General features: G+C 40.2%; 5 protein-coding genes across 5 annotated transcripts; 2 read left to right on the top strand and 3 right to left on the bottom strand.

Moving 5' to 3' along the window:
- Positions 1 to 729: 729 nt before the first annotated feature.
- Positions 730 to 1,513, bottom strand: LOC145445961 (small ribosomal subunit protein uS10). Its single transcript, XM_080324130.1, has 2 exons — positions 1,351 to 1,513; positions 730 to 1,094 (listed from the first exon to the last, which is right to left on the bottom strand). The coding sequence occupies exons 1-2, from the start codon at positions 1,385 to 1,387 to the stop codon at positions 769 to 771; spliced, it is 363 nt and encodes a 120-aa protein (XP_080180256.1). The 5' UTR covers positions 1,388 to 1,513; the 3' UTR covers positions 730 to 768.
- A 314-nt stretch (positions 1,514 to 1,827) lies between these two features.
- On the top strand, positions 1,828 to 4,263 carry LOC145445952 (carbohydrate sulfotransferase 14-like). Its single transcript, XM_080324119.1, has 6 exons — positions 1,828 to 2,250; positions 2,354 to 2,512; positions 3,007 to 3,179; positions 3,255 to 3,351; positions 3,411 to 3,550; positions 3,716 to 4,263. The coding sequence occupies exons 1-6, from the start codon at positions 2,041 to 2,043 to the stop codon at positions 3,975 to 3,977; spliced, it is 1,041 nt and encodes a 346-aa protein (XP_080180245.1). The 5' UTR covers positions 1,828 to 2,040; the 3' UTR covers positions 3,978 to 4,263.
- A 3-nt stretch (positions 4,264 to 4,266) lies between these two features.
- LOC145445957 (rRNA N(6)-adenosine-methyltransferase METTL5-like) lies at positions 4,267 to 6,072 on the top strand. Its single transcript, XM_080324125.1, has 6 exons — positions 4,267 to 4,400; positions 4,504 to 4,647; positions 4,708 to 4,813; positions 4,883 to 4,935; positions 5,002 to 5,136; positions 5,384 to 6,072. Exons 1-6 carry the CDS (start codon positions 4,301 to 4,303, stop codon positions 5,479 to 5,481), a joined length of 636 nt encoding a protein of 211 aa, XP_080180251.1. The 5' UTR covers positions 4,267 to 4,300; the 3' UTR covers positions 5,482 to 6,072.
- Positions 5,128 to 6,010, bottom strand: LOC145445960 (uncharacterized). Its single transcript, XM_080324129.1, has 3 exons — positions 5,833 to 6,010; positions 5,648 to 5,771; positions 5,128 to 5,584 (listed from the first exon to the last, which is right to left on the bottom strand). The coding sequence occupies exons 1-3, from the start codon at positions 6,008 to 6,010 to the stop codon at positions 5,482 to 5,484; spliced, it is 405 nt and encodes a 134-aa protein (XP_080180255.1). The 3' UTR covers positions 5,128 to 5,481.
- LOC145445946 (uncharacterized) lies at positions 6,039 to 8,814 on the bottom strand. Its single transcript, XM_080324114.1, has one exon. It carries the CDS (start codon positions 8,645 to 8,647, stop codon positions 6,299 to 6,301), a length of 2,349 nt encoding a protein of 782 aa, XP_080180240.1. The 5' UTR covers positions 8,648 to 8,814; the 3' UTR covers positions 6,039 to 6,298.
- Positions 8,815 to 17,331: the final 8,517 nt, after the last annotated feature.

Here is a 17,331-nt window from a genome sequence, read left to right as displayed (position 1 = left end):
CCAGTGTACTTTTTAACCTGCTTGTATTACCAACTACTTCAGCCAATTGTCTTTAGCATTGGACACACGAATTTGAATTTTCGACAGGCGCAATTGGCTTTACTGAATCATCCTTGTATAGCAACTATCATGGCCACTGCATCCCTCCCACATAACAATTAGTGCTGCTACTCCTTCAGTCGATAACCATCTCGACTCTTGGGGAAGAAATAATTCTTTATATCCAACAATTTAAATGATATCAGTAGTTTAATTTTAATTAGTAATCCTCGGGGATTTCAAGTCAACAATACTCAGTAGTATAATGAAATATATTTCCTGTCGATGATACTGCATATTAAAACAAATTATTTTTTGAGTTTAGATAGTTGCCGACATCAGCCATAATAGTTCATATGCTTCTATTGAAATTGATTATTTCAACTACTTGAAATCCTTCATTTGCCAAATCGTAGTGTTGAACAGGGGTATCCTGTTCACAATTCTACGCCTAACTTTACCTAAAAACTGTCAAGCGGTTTCTACAATCATAAAACTACTCAAGTAGTGTCAGCAGGCAACATCTACTTAGTACTTCAAAAAAAGCCTTAGTACTTGATAGAGCCTCGACTCACATCAGCTGCGATCTAGCAGTGGGTATGTCTGTCTCAACTAGCTTGTACAGGCAACAGTTTGAACATAGGCAAGCCTAGCCCACGCCACACTAGCGCAATACGACCACACGAAAAATGCAACTTTACCATGCTGGCATATATTTGGACAACATATTCAAGAATCAGCAATGGTAACTTCCACCTCTACACCAGGCTCAATGCTGATTGAGGTGATCTGCTTGACGATCTCAGATGGACTATGGAGATCGATAAGACGCTTGTGGATGCGCATTTGGTAGCGATCCCATGTCTTCGAACCTTCTCCGCACGGAGTTTTCCGGCATGTAATCCTGAGCGTCTTGGTTGGCATACGAACCGGGCCCTTGACTTTCAACTTCTTGTCTTTTGCGCCTTTGATAAGGTCAGCACAGACTTTCTCAAGACTCGGCACATTCCTTGAAGTCAGTGTGATACGGATCTTGTGAATGGGTGATTCGTCAGCTGAACACAAGACGTTGTATATCATATTAATCAAATTGAGAAACCAGATTTGAGGCTCAGATATCATGGCTTTGTGGTACATGCCTCAGATCATATACGTAATATAAATCATTGAATAACCTTGCCCAAATACTGAGCAAGGTTGTCAAACAATGTAGGCTGTTCATCATTGGCATGCTGAAGAAATGAACCCGAATCGGCCCGGTAGAGTTGATCCTACGACTCGTATATGCTTCAAATAAAGGAATTAACTCACCTGCTGGGGCTTTGCCAGTTTCCTTATATACACTCATGGTTATACCAGTTCAATTACGATTGCTGGCCGACGTAATCCGAGAATTATTCAAGAGAACAGCGGTGAGCCAGAACCAGAGTACCTTCCCGTGGATGATCACTGAAGAAAAGACTGACGCATGTCGGATTCGGTAAAACTTCGATTGTTCGTCGGGGTTAATCTCATTGAACCGAATAGTGCTTGGACATCCATAGTCTTTTTTTACTCCACGATCCATTATGTTTTGTGCTAATAAGAATTTGAAATAGAATATAATTTTACAGTACAGATTTAACTGCATTCCTCTCAATTTTTTCTATATCTTTTCATTCCGTGCATTATTCTAACTGATATGAATCGAAGAACTGACTCAGAACCCAAAAAGTGACCCGGAAATGATAAAAAAAAATAAACAATAAACTTCTGATAGTCAGTATTCAAACTTTTGTTCTAAACTGATGTCAGGCAATGCGACTGCCATCGTTGTTCTCGTTGCTAATAGTGTGTTCTGATTCAGTGGTGTAGTTAGTTTCTTTGTTGCCGTTGATATTCGGCAACACATCGTTACGTACATTTACTATTCTGCAAAAATTGCATGCAAGCTTTCTTAAACGTTATACGTCTAACTTTTCACGGGCATACAAATATTTCGGTATAGCTTGCAACTTCAACATGAAAAACAGGTTTTTCACGATAGCTTTCAGCGTGCTGTTCGTGCATCAGCTTGCAAGGTTTCTGCTTTCAATTGACTTCTATCCAGAGGGTAATGAAAAGCACAGAGCAGTGAATGTCCTCGAAGACGGTCCACAAGCTGACGAGAAAAAAGTCCCATTTTACAAACGAGACTTTCCTTTATCACAGTACACGGGTCTATCAAATGTAGTAAGTGATTTTTGATGATGAATCTAAGCTTTCGAAATGAGACCTGAGTATCACGTTCGTTTTGCAGTGTGTGAAATCTTTTTCATCTTCATTTTTCATTTAGGAGGAAAGAGATCAAAGAAAAGCTGATCTTGAAGAGGAGTGTGCAGCTTCGTCACATCCAAGATCCATCAAAGACCTGAAACCACGCGAGAAGAATGTTCTGCTAAAACACATAGTTGTTAGCGATAAGTACAAATTTCTGTACTGCTATGTGCCTAAGGTACAGTGAGCTATATTATTCAAAATCGGATAGTGGGAGCTCAAATGAACTTAGAAAAGGGTCCGACATTTGGTCATTCATATAGTAGTACTACGGTAGTATAGTTATTATCTAATATTACGTTAAGCTTTAACACTTGATTTACTATAGGTGCTGATTGTATTAAAAACCACCTCAGCCCTTGTTGTTTCTTGTTCTATACTGGTATTGTTCGAGTAAATGAATTATCTTGGCATGGGGGTGAAACTTCATTGAACTGCAAACTTAGATGAAGGATTGGTGGACTTCGCTCTACCTATGATTTTGTTAGGAATTACCAATGATTCATAAATTTTGAATTCTATCTCAACCAATGCCATGCAGATATTTTTTAGGTACTCGTACTGGTATCATAATAGCGTGATCATGTAAACTCTCTTTCTGATTACTGCTTTGGTTAGCTAGTATAGAATTCCCCGCATCAACAGTGACTGTATGAATCATTTTACTTTTAGGTTGCTTGTTCGAATTGGAAACGTGTGGTTATGGTTCTGGACGGAGTTTCCGATGAATTTGTGAAAGAGCACCCATATGGCTTGAAGTACTTATCAGAATACAGTAGTAGCGACATACAAGAAAGACTGGAGACATACACCAAGTTTGCGTTTGTGCGAAACCCTCTGGAAAGGTTTCTTGTGTCTGAAAATCCTGATCCTACAATTACTAATGGACCTCGTAAATTAATGTCTGCACTTGATTTAAGATTGCTGTCAGCCTACAGAAACAAATTTGGAGAAATTGAAGATGTGATGCGTTCCTATGGTGTCAAAATAAAAAAGCAATACGGGACATATAAAGAGGTTTGACGTTTATGCTGGATTTAATCTGAATGAATGCTTGGAACTATTTGCTTGCCTAGGAGGAATATGAAGGAAAGATTCCTGGAGACGATGTCAGCTTTGAAGAGTTCATTAGATACCTTCTCGACGTCAAGGCTGTCGAGTACATGAATGAACATTGGGCTCCCATAGACACACTCTGTCAGCCTTGCTTAATGAAGTAAGCTTTTTGAGTGTGTAGTTGTAAGACATTCACTGTGCCCCTTCCCCAAGACTGCAACTTTGCCTTGATACCAACATGTACAAGTACAGCACACTAATTAACCATTGCGGTGTTAATGAACATTAGCAGCAGTAGTGATCAAAATTTGTGTTTTTCTTTCAGTTACGACTTCATTGGCTCATATGACAACCTCTACGAGGATGCAGCGGATATACTAAGTGCTGTGAAAGCACCCGCTGATGTGCATTTCCCTGCAAGGCAGTCGTTTTACTCACCAACGAGTTACGCCACTACCGTTTATTATTATTCCACTGTCAACACCACCTACTTGGAAAAGCTGTCAAAGAAATACAAAAATGATTTCAGTCTGTTTTCTTACCCGGTTCCAAAATGGTCGAAATCGGGAGATATCTATGACAGTTGAACATTTCTGTTTTGCATGCTACTGTGGGCAAATCAACTCATTTTCGGTACCTATCACTTTTGTAAAACATTTTCTATGGATTAGAAACTTGACTTATGCCTTACCTTGTGTTTCTTCAATGTGTTTTGATGGCTCAAATTGTTGCAAAATCTTAGTCATGTACGTGTAACTGAATGCATATTATTATAATGTTCATATATCCTATTCTTCCATATTATGCACTGATAATGAAAACGGATCAATTATAGCAGAATTTTCAATACTTCTTTTGCCTCGTATTTCGAAGGTGTTTAGAAAATAGTTTAAATGTTAAGAGCTATGAAATGAAACTCCGGCATCTTGAAAGTCACCTACAAGGCGTTCAAGGTTTTGATAATCCGAAAGTACATTTGGAGCAATATATCACTCGACCACACATTGCAGGTTAGTGTGATATAACCTGCAATAGATATCAGAGTTTACCGGTATTCTGCGATACACAGCTGTTATACATTTCAGTCGAAGGACTAACAGCTTTTAAATTTAGCATGCATTCTCCACACGGCCGAGTCAAACTACGGAGATATTTCTGGAAGTGTGGTATTGGATTTGGGATGCGGGTGCGGTGTCCTATCGATTGGCTCTGTTTTGATGGGTTGTGATATATGCTACTCTGTTGATATAGATCCAGGTATGAATCACATAACCAAATGTTTTTAGTCACTCAAATATGGCTACAAATTCATTTCAGATGCCCTAGATATCTTCAGATCAAACTGCGAGGAGATGGACATAGAAAATGTTGAAATGATACAATCCTGCGTTAGCAGAGTTCCGATGCTTTTTCAACAAAAAAGGTGCAGAGTGCAATGCTGGTCCTATCGCTTCGCTGGATTAAAAGACAACTAACTGATTTTGTATTTCAGAATTGTAGACACTGTGGTAATGAACCCTCCATTTGGGACAAAGCAGAATCAAGGTAAAGCTTTTTAGGTTAGACCAGAGTGGTGTCCAGTTTATATAATCCCTCCAACAATCTCAACAGGAGCAGACATGAAGTTTTTAGAAGTGGCATCATTGCTGGCAACGAAAGCCGTATACTCCCTTCACAAGTCCTCCACAAGAGATCACGTTTTAAAATCAGCCAAGAAATTTGGACTGGACGGCACAGTTGTTGCAGGTAGTTATATTTCATAACATGATCAATTGCTCTGTAAATGTCCTATGATCACTGAATGTGCCAAACTAACGGTACCCAACTAGCAGCAGACGTGTAACATAAACATTGATCAGATTAGAAAAACGATTTCAGGGGTTATCCAAACCCTTCATTCATGTACAAAAGTCACAGCGCTAATGCAATTACGAAAACGATCTTAAGCATGCATAGTAGTAATGTGAAGTATGAAATTGACATCCTTGTTCAGAGCTGCGTTATGACTTGCCAGCATCGTATAAATTCCACAAAGCGAAGAGCAAGGACATCGCCGTGGATTTCATCCGATTCTCTCTATTGAAAGGATGATCACATAGAATTCCAGAGGATGATCCCGACAGTCGCAGCCGACACCAGAATTGGCGTGAAGTAGGCCAGCTCAAAATTCACGCTACGTTCACTGCCGTAGGACCTGCAATTGAGTTAGACTGATCAGTTGGAATAACCACGGGGATATGTTCTACGCCAGACTTACTGATATCTTGGTGATGACACAGTTCTTGACATTGTACGTGGAGAGAGTGGTGTTGAAGGAAATTCCCCTATTTTAATCCAGTTGAAGTAGGTCACAACCCAGGTGAAGAACATGCACACCAAGCCTGCGATTGTACCGTGTTGTATTATGTGTGACGTTGGTACTCTTTTCCACTTGATACTCACCAACGAGCAATGCTAAATATCCATAACTTATCGCATGAGCTTTCTCCAGAATGAAATGCTGGTTTGTCATAAGGCGGTGAAAATCATGCTGCTGATCAGGATTGTCGCTGAAGTAAGCCTTCACCAAGAGACCTATAGTCGCGTATATGGTCACTAGCATGAGAGGATTCAAAGACATGGTTACATTATCTAATGTGGCGTTGTCATCTGGAAATAAAATACATTTATCGCATGAGCAAACTACGTGTTATTATCCAGCATCATGAAATGATTTCCTAGCACAGTACAAGGTCGAAATATTGTAAAAAAAAACACACGGTATCGAGATATGTGCAGCGATCATTCATTGCAGGTTCAGTTTCATCGGCTAGGAGTTGGAAAAACATGTCACTGTCACTTAAACAACACATACTCAAAGACAAATTACATTGATACTGAACAAAGTACTGGGGTAAAATATAGAGTTCTATTTGCCGAGCTCAGTCAGTGCCGGGTTCACCCACGTCTTATTGCGCGTGGCAAGTTTTGGCACGCCAAAACGAGAGAAACGAGCTTGTCTAAACCTCGTCGGATATGCACGAGTTGCTCTTCCACGATAAGATCTGTAATAACCCCTTTGCGGCTGATATGGTGTGGTAGGAGCAGTGGGTTGTTTCATGGTAACACGTATGATTCGATTATTCAATTGAGTATTGTTCAAGGCGAGAGCAGAAGTTACTGCTGTCGCATCGTCAAATTCAAGATATGCTAATCCTTTTGGATGTCCAGTATGATTGTCTTTTAAAATGGTGGCACGAGTTACTTTCCCGCAAATACTGAAGTAATCGCTCAGCTGTCTCTCAGTAGTGGAATAATGAACGTTCGCAACAACAACAGACCGTTGATCAGTCGCGGCGGCGGGCTGAATATGAGTCTGACCAGCCTGAACTGCAGCGAGTTTTGTCTGCATTTCTTTTAGCCTGTTCGACTCTTTCTTCACTTCCAAGATCTTTTCTTTCATTTTTTCCAATTCCTGCAGGGCTGATGTCGAGTTTTCCTCCGTAGCTAGCAAATTTTTCTTGGGTGGTTCGATAGTGATTTTTTCCATGTTGAATTTTTTGATCCTGGCGGCTTTCCTGTCTTCTTCGCTAATCTCCTTCGAGTGATTAGACCGAATTACTCCATCCATGGTCACTATGAAGTTCGGGGACGGCTTGGTATTGCTAACAACAGTGTTGGATGCCGTGATTTCTGATGATGAAACTTTAACCAGCGTTTTTTTTGTATTATTATTCATTTCTGGTGAGCTAATATGGAGTGCTTCACGAGAATCAAAAGCAACAGGTGCAACGTGATCTTGGCTCGCTTTACTCTGTATGATAAATTTTCTCTGATCAGTTTTGGGGAAACTAGTTGCATCGGTCATTTCAGCTGCAATTTTCGGTTTGGATGTCCTGCCGGCAGTTAATTTTGATTTTTTCGACGGCCCACTCTCAATCCGATCGGACTTGTTAACTCGGTTTGACGGACGGTCACTGGAGCGTGTCTTGTCTTTCCGCGAAACGCCTACGAGCTCAGATTGCAAAGCTTCCCCGATAGCTTTTTTGATTTGCAATTTTCTTCTGACATCATTGTCGGCGTATTCGTGTCTTTTCTTCAGACGAGGTATAGCTTTACTCACGTCAGACGGTGTTGGATCTTCCGATGTTTCAGGCAATACCTGACTTGTTTTGACGCTCTTTTCCGCAGCATTCACGGCTTTCATAAACAATGCTTTATTTGCTTGCTTGTTCAAAGGCAGTTTCATGGTGCGTTTCGGGTATGATATCCTGCTGCTGACTTTTGATCTTTTTTCGTCATCACTGTCACTTTCGCTAACAAATTCAGATTCGTGAGGCATCTGGCTAACGGCTGATGACATTTTACCAGTTTTTGTTGTTTCTCCATCGCTGTCCGAATAAAACCTTCGATCCCTGTGGCGACTTTGATTTTTTGAACGAGTAATTTTATCGGAGTCCTTTCCTCTGTCCCATTCCCTGGTCGGCTTCTGGTTCTTCATGTCATGATTGATACTAATGTGCTTGATACTCTTTTGTGATAATTTATGCGCCTTCATTTTCCTGTCAGATTTCTCCGCCTTCGTGGATGTCTTGTCTTTTTTTGGCTTGGACGTTTCATGGGAATGGTCACCCGATTTTCGCTTCAAACCCTTGTCCACTTTGTTCGACTGAACTTTTGTCTTGTTGCTATCCACTCTGGTCGACTCTAGTTTCGTCTTATTGCTGAGTTCATGCTCAACCACTTTTGGAGATACTTTCTCGGTAGCTCTAGGCACAACTTTTTCACGATAGCTCAATTCCGGAGCCATAAATTCAGCAGCAGATGATTCTGCCATCAACTCTTCATCAAAGAGGTCATGCATTTCACTGTCAATGGTGATGACTGCTTCCGCTTGTGGTTTGCTAATGACTGACTGATTAGTTGTTTTCGTGTCTTCGGAATATTTGGGCTCTTTGACAATACTAGTCTTTTTCGTAGCCTCACGAACAGGGTTTTTAGTTTGCACAGGTTCATTGTCCAGACCACTGCTTTGTCCTTTATCGACTTTTCCTTTGCGTAACGTAGATAACAAGTTGTGAAGCCACGATGTGAACGTTTTTGTATTACCAGCAAGAAAAAGTGAAAGAGCATCAGTCATTTGCGATTCCGTCTTTTTATTTGCGACCATAATCATGATATAATCAGGAAGCTCATCATCGACATATGCATCGAGCTCTTTTAGTTTTGCAGTGATCGCCATTTGAATTTTCTTGCTGATTTCGGCACCAATATCCATATTTCAAGTCGTATATCACTATCAAACGTAAATAAACACCTGGAACCGCTAGTACTCCAAATCCCTCCGCTTCGCTATCATCCAACTACTTTCATCGCGCAATTGCAACCAGACATTAGTTTAGCTGCAGACAACCAAGCTTCATTATGAGTGGACGCCGCTGTGATTACTGGTTTCATAGTGGCAAGAACTTCGTATAAACGGAAATATAGTAAAATATACCAGAGATGAGCATGGATTAGGATTAGGATTTGAAAAAACAGGATTTGTGAAATTTTGTCGGATTTGGATTGGATTTGGAATAGAGATTTTTTTTCTGAACGGATTAGGATTTGGATTGGATTTACCGATTTTCTGTGAGGTTATTATGCCATGTGGCGAATTGCGACAAACATTATTCAGATCAGTTATTGATTTACTTATAGTACATTGCACTATGGTAGACTCGGTGCAAATGAACATGAAAGGTGAAGCCCTATGCGAAGTTATCTTAAATCAAGAGAATAGTTGGTTGTGAAAGTAAATTTTCCAATCCCTTCCTTGCACAAATTAGCATTTTTTCTGAATTTCAAGTTGGAAACGGATGAGGATTGGATATGGACTTGAATATGAAAAAGTTGTGAATTAGGTTTTGGATTTGGATTTGAAGCTTCGGATTTGGATTGGATTAGGACATAGAAATTCCAAATCCGCTCATCTCTGAAATATACCATGAACATTGAATAATGATCGTATTTACAAATTTTAAACAGTATCAGTTGATCTTATACGGTCTAGGGTAGAGCTTGATAGAAAGCTTAATTGATCAGGAAAATCGATCAACGCTAAATTAAGCCATAAGCCTTTCGAAAACCAAACCAGTGATGCACTGTGGGCACATACGGTTTTCAAACTGAAAAAAAATGGTCAAACCAGTTTCCCGAAGACCACCTTGACCCTTTCTTGACCACTTATCTGATCATATCACTGAGCTGTATAAACATATCATCATCTTATACTATGATACAAAAACAAAATCAGGTACCACGCGATGTACGAACTTTGAAATTGACTTATTGCTATGCGTGACTTTCGTTTTTTACGACTATCTAGTACAGGGGTTGGCAAACTTTTGAACTGGCGGGCCGCATTCAACATCTGAATCCATCCGCGGACTGGATTCCAACCATTCAGCCATTAAATTGTCAGGTTACCCTAAAAAACGATGCACACCAAATTTGGTTCAATTCTAACAAGCATAAGGCTCCGCAGATCCAATTAAAAATTTTAATTTATACAGAAAAAATTTTCAAAAAAATTCTTTAAATTTTTCTGTCAACCCCATGAAATTGTTGAGCTGTCTTCAGAGACGATGCAAAACAAATTTGACTCAATTCCAACTAATAGAAGCGGAGTTATTGGAGTTTTTCGTTGATAATCCTTAGATCCATGGATAATCCGAGGATTATCAACAAAAACTCCAATAACTCTGCTTCTACTAGTTGGAATTGAGTCAAATTTCGCGCCCCCCTCGTCATATCACAAAACGCAACCAGGATGTTAGCAAACCTAACGGATAGTTTGATGGCATGGAAGAGGTGACGACTGTGGATGAGATACTTTTAAATATGAAATTCAGACTAAATGCAGAGCAATAATTATTCACGGGATGCTCAGCGTCGCGCCTCCCTTCAGATGCTTTCACGCCACCTAGGATAGGGTTACCATATTTCTATGAAGCAAATTCCGGGCAATCTTTAGCGCCCACTAGCGGATTTTAAAATGAGGTGTAACACATTGACCGTCAATATGACGTCACACTAGCAAAGCATTGCCCATCGACTGTATACACTATGCACGAATGGAGTGGAACATATGTCATGAATTGGGCCATCTGTAATGTGAGATCTGCTGATTGCTACTTGCTAGGATCTGCAAATGATTGTGTTTGACAGCCCTGTCGGTGTGGCTGTCTATTTATGTGTTTTAATCAGGTCCGAACCATCATTTTTTCTGCCCCCTTCCGCCCAAAAAAGCACTGATCTTTGGCCCACTATAGGGTAGTAAGTTGTTGGGCACTTACTATATGCATTTGGCTGTTAAAAATTATGTATGAACTCTGTCAATAATTTTGATTCTTCCATATATTAGGCTACTATAAAATACACCAGCGGTTTGCACATCCGGTGATTTCTAACCTTTTATGGTCGCGACCTCATTTCCGACTTGAAAATGTTCCGTGACAAAGCTCAAAACTTGATATGCTGATTACTAAAAAAATTCAGCTTGCCCAAACTTACTCACGGCCTAGCAAGCTGATTACGTCCAACATCATCGCGATCCCCAGATAAAGGCGAACGACCCCAAGATTTGGATCCACCGTCTGTGACTGAAGCATGCAATCGGCCTTAACCAACTCCAGGAATATACCGTTGGCCTATAATTGCGATTGCAATCAGACTTCTTTCAGTAAATGATGGGTATTTGTATTTATATTTTGATAGCATTTTTTGGTGAGGGTGGTGCCTGGTGCCCATATAATATCATTATACGTTGCATTACCTCGGGCGCGGCGCGAAGAACAATTTTGAATAGCATAAATCAGCTTTAAAATAATATTGTTTATGTTGATTTACGAAAAACTTTTGAGCCTGCTTCAAGCGTTCAAAATTCCGGACATTTAGGCATATTTTAGAAATTCCTCCCGGACGCAGATTTTTCAGTGAAATTCCGGACATGTCCGGAAAATTCCGGACGTATGGCAACCCTAACCTAGGATGGTGCACCACCCAGTTTTAAGAATAACTTCCATATACTTATCATGGTGAAATATACTAAGAAAAAGTTTTAATCAAGTCCCTGCATTAATTCGATTTTTAGTCCACATTTTATCAATATTATTAATAAGTTTCTTTAGACTCTCGCGGGCCGCAAAGAACGGTGTGGAGGGCCGCATGCGTCCCGCGGGCCGTAGTTTGCCCACCCCTGATCTAGTATGTTCCATTTTCAGAGTTCATTTAGAAACGCCCAGAACTGTTTCCATGGTGAGTGGTGACTGTACTTCGATTTTAAGTATATATCTGATCATCATGATCATAAACTATGAGATAAAAGTGAATTCCAACACTTCCAGACACGACAAAATATGCTCGTTTACCTTGAAACTGACATATCGTTACGAGCTAATTGCGTGTCCGAGTAGCGCGTATGGATTGTAGGGTGTTGTAGATATGCTACCTGTTTCCAGCCACATTCATTTTCACCGCTGGTCGGCAACCTATGGGGTCGCCATAACTCACAATATTCAATATATATTACTAAAGATAGACTCATACTTTTTGTTCTAGTTCCTATAACCTTTCCCTGTGTTTTGGAGTAGATCTTGCTGCTTTGTGTCACAATTAAACCATTGTGTTGCAATGACTTTGATAGTAGGACGTAGCAAACGCATTCACTATTTCGGTTTAACCTAGAACTTTTCCTTCTAAGGCAGTGACGTGCGGTGGTGAATTTCATGATTGGAGAAGAAAATTCGCTTGTAACCATAATTGCAAATATATATATGTTATGTTCTGGTATTCTTAGAACAATAACTCACACGGCGATCTTCCAATATAAAATCAATGCACTGACAGAATATATCTTCAAGACAGACGATCACGACCAGAGTGCAGGTAGAACGAGAGACGGTATGCTACAGAACACAAAGGTATATATGCTGAATACGAAGCATGACACAAGAGGAAATAATGATTGACGGTAATTATTCTACTTATCTTGGCCTTGACAAATAAGAGACAAACAATACCAACGTAAAATGCGCGAGCATAACAATATATACCAGTGGTTCCCAAACTTTTTCGGTGTGAGGGCCAAATTTAGAATTTCAGAGTACGGTCGGGGCCGCACGAATACTACGGCTATGAAACGGACCGAAACAGTCATAATGGCTATTTCGGAGTAGTTTTATTGCCCTGGCGAGGTTTACCGCTACTTATCTGCTGCATTGGGTGTCTGTTGAGTGAATCAGCTTTTCTCGTCTAAACGCGCGAAGCGCGAAAAATTTCCTTAGTTTCATGACTGAATCGGTCAATATGATCGGGAATTGCATGTATTGCTATCAATTTTCATCTTGTCTCTGTTCACGTAATCTGATTTACCGGTAGAGTTGAGTGAGGTGTGTTTGTAAAGGTATAGGCCCCCTCAATAGGAATTAAACATATCCGGGGGTACCCGTTGGCAGGAACGTAACGGCACTTTGTCAGGACCCCGGGCTCCCATAGGGTGATAAACTGACCCCGCATGACGTTGTTCGCTTTTGCCACGAAATTAAAGTTGTACTGTTTATTGAGACAGCGCGACGCCCGAATATTTCGATAATTCATGATAAATTCGGTGAATAAGATCGGGAATTGCGTGGTTGTCGTCTTTGCCCACGTAATCCAATTTACCGGTAGAGCTGAGTGTCTTTGAAACTGCAGACCCCATAAAATTAAACATCTTCGGGCGGGCAGACCCCTAGGTATGACTTCTTCACATGATGTTATTCCGTGACATCCTGTCTGCTATATCAAAAAATGTAGAATTGCCCAAACCTACTAAACTGGAAGATCACACGATTTCAGATCAATTGGTATTTCTTCGCTGGCATGTAATTTTCTTTCCTGCGGGATGGTATTTATCTTGATAGGTTCAGATTGCCAAGACAAGAACATTCGGGGCCAGTCATTTAGGCGCCTATATGGACAAATAAACCTATATGTATTTTGTATATATAACGAAGTTTTTGGTATTTCGAAGTTTTTGGTCAGCATAAAAGCAGTCCTTTACGGCCATGGCTTTCTCGCTGCCGATCGTTCACACTTATTGGAGTCACATGTTACATGGCCTAAAACTTTAAATGTCTTGGTGCGTTGTGGTGCGGTCATGGCCAACGCTGATATGCCCATTTCTACAAATCTTGCGTATTTTTTCTTGGGGAAGAGTACCCAATAATCAAGATATGCGGCTAATTGAAATCGCGCCCAGCGCGAAAATATTTTTAAGAAGTTGCATAAATTTTCAAAAAATACTCTATAATTTATGCCAATTCACGAAATAATTTTGGGCCCCTTCGAGCTCGGCCCCCTCAATTGGGGGGTTTGGGGTGCGACAGTTACGGCCCTGAATATAGGACTACCAATTATGCTGCTTTTAGCCGACTAAGCAGTATGCATCTCGGCGTATTCAACCGTGAGTCACGTGTTGCACATCTGGTTATCATAGGGTTACCATACGGCCTCTTTTAAGATGATTTGTCCTCTTTTTTGATTTTTTATAGTGTCCTCGGAGGACGCCCAAATGTCTTCTTTTTTGAGGATTTTGGTTACATAGGGCCAAATTCGACTGATATACATTAAGTCAGCACTGTGAGAACGCTACGGCGGCTATTTCGGAGCTGGACCTGAAAGTTTTTTTTTTCAGTCAACCACCTGTTAATGTGAAAGAAAAACTGTATTTTCCGGGAGTTGAGCCTCTTTCTTTTTTAGTCAAGCGACCACGAGGGAGAGATTTTCCTCCGGTTTTGAAAGTTATCAATACCTATTTATATCTATAGCTACTGCTCGTTCAACTGGAAAGTTGGGGCACATTGCATTGAAACAGCAGTGACATAACGTTAGCAGTCGATACTCACAATTCACAACTTTCCTGCAATTCTATAATGAAAAACCACATAGGTCAAGCCAAGCAAGAGCATTTTACAAATATATATTTTATTTTTGTCATAAATCGATTTCTTAATATATGTTGGGGGCCGCAAGAAGGCTATCTGGGGGCCGCATGCGGCCCTCAGGGCCGCACCTGGGAATCACTGATATATACAGTCTAATCAAAGATCGACTGATTTATTCGAACTTCGAAGTTTTGTTTCTTGTCCCATTTAACACTCTGCACGGTGCACACGCACTCCGCGTAATAAGAAGGTGGGCCGGGGCCTGTACATTAGGGTTACTATATTTGTGTGAAACAAATTCAGGACACTCTTTAGCGCCAACTAGCGGATTCAAAAATAAGCAGTAACACGTTGTCCGTAAATATGACGTCATACTAGCAAAGCATTGCCCACCGACTGCATGCGAACGGAGTGGAACATAGGTCATGAATTGAGCCATCTGTAATGTGAGCTCTGGTGATTGCTACTAGCTATGATCTGCAATAAATTTATCCACGGGCCGGATGAAATCGTCTGGCGGGCCGTGTCTGGCCTGTCGGGATTGTGTTTGACAGCCCTGCTCACTGTTAGGTCGGTGCGGCTATCTGGTTGTTCGTTTTAATCAGGTCCGAAACAACATTTTTTCTGCCCCCTTCCGCCACTCAAAAAAGCACTGATGTTGGGCCCACCATTGGGTAATCGATGTACCGTACGTCTTGGGAACTTACTATATGCATTTGGCTATTAAAATTTGTGAATGAATTTTGTCAATACTATTGATTTTTCCATATATTAGGCTACTATAAAATGCACCAGAACTTTCTATGGTCACGGCCTCATTTCCAACTTGAAAATGTTCCGTGGCCCAGCTCAAAACTTGATAAGCTGAAGCTGATTACTAAAAAAATTCAACTTGCCCAAACCTACTCACGGCCTAGGAAGCAGATTACCTCCAACATCATCGCGATTCCCAGATGAAGGCAAACGACCCCAAGATTTGGAACCACTGTCTGTTACTGAAACATCCAAGGGGCCTTAACCAACTCTAGGAATATACCGTTAGCTTATCATTGCGATTACAATTACACTTATTTCAGTAAATGATGGTTATTTATATTGATTTTGATTGCATTTTTTGGCGAGGATGATGCCTGGTGCCCATACTAATATCAATATACGCTGCATTAAATCGCGCGCGACACGAAGAAGAATATTTAATAGCATAAATCTGCTTGAAAATACTATCGTTTATGTTGATTTACGAAAAAAATTTGAGCTCACTTCAAGCGTTCAAAATTCCGGACATTTAGGCATATTTTAGAAATTCCTCCCGGACGCAGATTTTTCAGTGAAATTCCGAACGTATGGCAAGTGGCAACCCTACTATACATGCATCCACTATCGATGTTGTACATGGAAAATACTTCACAGAAGAGCGAATGCCAGATCGTAATTTGAGGTAGGCTATGCTAAATGCTTTCCCTTAATTTCCTCATACTTCACGTTTGTCCAGTAAATGATTTACTTCTCATTTGGTATAAAGTGATAATAATAGGCTTACTTGCTTATAGTTCAGTTAACCCACCGTGAATTTCGAATTTAAGTTGGACATAATTATAATAATATATGAGGCGGGGAAACTAGTACGTACGGCTGTTACCTGCAACTAATTCTCACACTGAAACTAAACCGTCACGTAGGCCTATCGGTTTCTCCGATTTCGAACCAACGCATGCTCTAATTTTTTTTTATATCTCAGCGGTGGTGCGAATGCACATATCCCATTCTTATGAGAAAACTGTAGTTAGGCTGTATATATTTCCATGTGTATGCAATATGCATTCATAGAAATAAACTTCAATGTACGGTATTTTAATAGTAATATTATGTTTTATCAACATAATCAATGTAACATTGACATGAATGGTTCGATTCAACGATTATCCCACAAGCACCCACAAGTGGTCAGATTAGTCAGCGGTACATCTTCTCTAGAAGAAGTAACGCCTAAAATTTCTTCTCGAATACGAGTAGAAATTTCCAAGACATATATGTGAAAGTACAAAATGAAATGTATGAAAAATACTCAAGTATAAGTAGTTTTTAAAAGTATGGATAAGGTTTTAGCAATTAATCGGAGTGGTTCTTTTCGCAATTGCAAGATGTGCAATGTGCATTCGCGACTTACGCAAAATCAATGATGACTAGGCTATAGAGGTCAAGTTTTTGCAACTTTTCCAACATTCTTTTACAGCTTCCGGGAGCTTCCTAAATACTCAGAATTTATGTAGTAGGCTATGATGTTTTAACCTGTTTGAAGGAGTTTTATATTGCAACTTTCTCTAAATTTTCACGCTATTTTACACCGCAACTTTTATCATGTATTCCGCAAAATGTTAGGGGGTCATTTAAATAACATGATATAAGAATATTTCTAGCATGGTTCTATCTTTGATCTGCATAATAAATAGTTATGTGATTGATTTGCTGCATCTCAATGTTATGTATGATGCAATGGCGTGCAAGCTAGAAGTTCAACAATCCCAGCCAAGCATGACAGTGCCTGAACTAACTATGTAAATATATCTCTTGATTGATTCACTGTCTTTTTAATTTTACGTCCTTACCCAATTGGTGGACGCCCAGGCGACACCGCCGAAAATTACATTATCACTGGCTTGGGTCAGCTTTTCAGGCTATTGATTTTGTTAAAGTCGCCAACGCTGAGTTTTCCACAATGCCTAGGGTCACGTTTGCAAACCTAGGGGCTTTGGGATGTGGTATTTGACTTGTTTTATGGGTTATCGCTTGCTTTTTGCGGAAAACTTTTTCCGCATTGCATAATTTTCTTGCTGCGTACTGGCAAAAAAAATACAATTTTTGGCGGTCTCCCCAGACCGTCCGTGAAAAGGGAAAGTCCCAAATTTGACAGCTCTGCAGGACCTGATAGCAAAGTGCTGTCATGTAGGTTTCAAACTTGAAGAATGTATGCATGATCAATTGAATGGCGAAG

The sequence above is a fragment of the Botryllus schlosseri genome, chromosome 9, assembly GCF_051294905.1.
Source record: "Botryllus schlosseri isolate E-star chromosome 9, Bs_hap1, whole genome shotgun sequence".
Lineage (NCBI taxonomy): Eukaryota > Metazoa > Chordata > Ascidiacea > Stolidobranchia > Styelidae > Botryllus > Botryllus schlosseri.
The sequence above is the reverse complement of the archived record's forward strand: the minus strand, read 5'-3'. Positions and strand labels throughout refer to the sequence as shown.

Excerpts from the sequence above, each read along its gene's own strand:
- LOC145445961 (XM_080324130.1), bottom strand. The coding sequence starts at position 1,387 with ATGAGTGTATATAAGGAAACTGGCAAAGCCCCAGCAG. Across the intron at positions 1,095-1,350 it reads AACTGGCAAAGCCCCAGCAG|CTGACGAATCACCCATTCAC; the intron begins GTGAGTTAATTC and ends TCTTGTGTTCAG.
- LOC145445952 (XM_080324119.1), top strand. The coding sequence starts at position 2,041 with ATGAAAAACAGGTTTTTCACGATAGCTTTCAGCGTGCTGTTCGTGCAT. Across the intron at positions 3,180-3,254 it reads GTGCGAAACCCTCTGGAAAG|ATTGCTGTCAGCCTACAGAA; the intron begins GTTTCTTGTGTC and ends ACTTGATTTAAG. Across the intron at positions 3,551-3,715 it reads TGTCAGCCTTGCTTAATGAA|TTACGACTTCATTGGCTCAT; the intron begins GTAAGCTTTTTG and ends TTTTTCTTTCAG.
- LOC145445957 (XM_080324125.1), top strand. The coding sequence starts at position 4,301 with ATGAAACTCCGGCATCTTGAAAGTCACCTACAAGGCGTTCAAGGTTTT. Across the intron at positions 4,648-4,707 it reads CTCTGTTGATATAGATCCAG|ATGCCCTAGATATCTTCAGA; the intron begins GTATGAATCACA and ends AATTCATTTCAG. Across the intron at positions 4,936-5,001 it reads TGGGACAAAGCAGAATCAAG|GAGCAGACATGAAGTTTTTA; the intron begins GTAAAGCTTTTT and ends CAATCTCAACAG.
- LOC145445960 (XM_080324129.1), bottom strand. The coding sequence starts at position 6,010 with ATGTCTTTGAATCCTCTCATGCTAGTGACCATATACGCGACTATAGGT. Across the intron at positions 5,772-5,832 it reads ATATTTAGCATTGCTCGTTG|GCTTGGTGTGCATGTTCTTC; the intron begins GTGAGTATCAAG and ends GTACAATCGCAG. Across the intron at positions 5,585-5,647 it reads GTGTCATCACCAAGATATCA|GTCCTACGGCAGTGAACGTA; the intron begins GTAAGTCTGGCG and ends ACTCAATTGCAG.
- LOC145445946 (XM_080324114.1), bottom strand. The coding sequence starts at position 8,647 with ATGGATATTGGTGCCGAAATCAGCAAGAAAATTCAAATGGCGATCACT.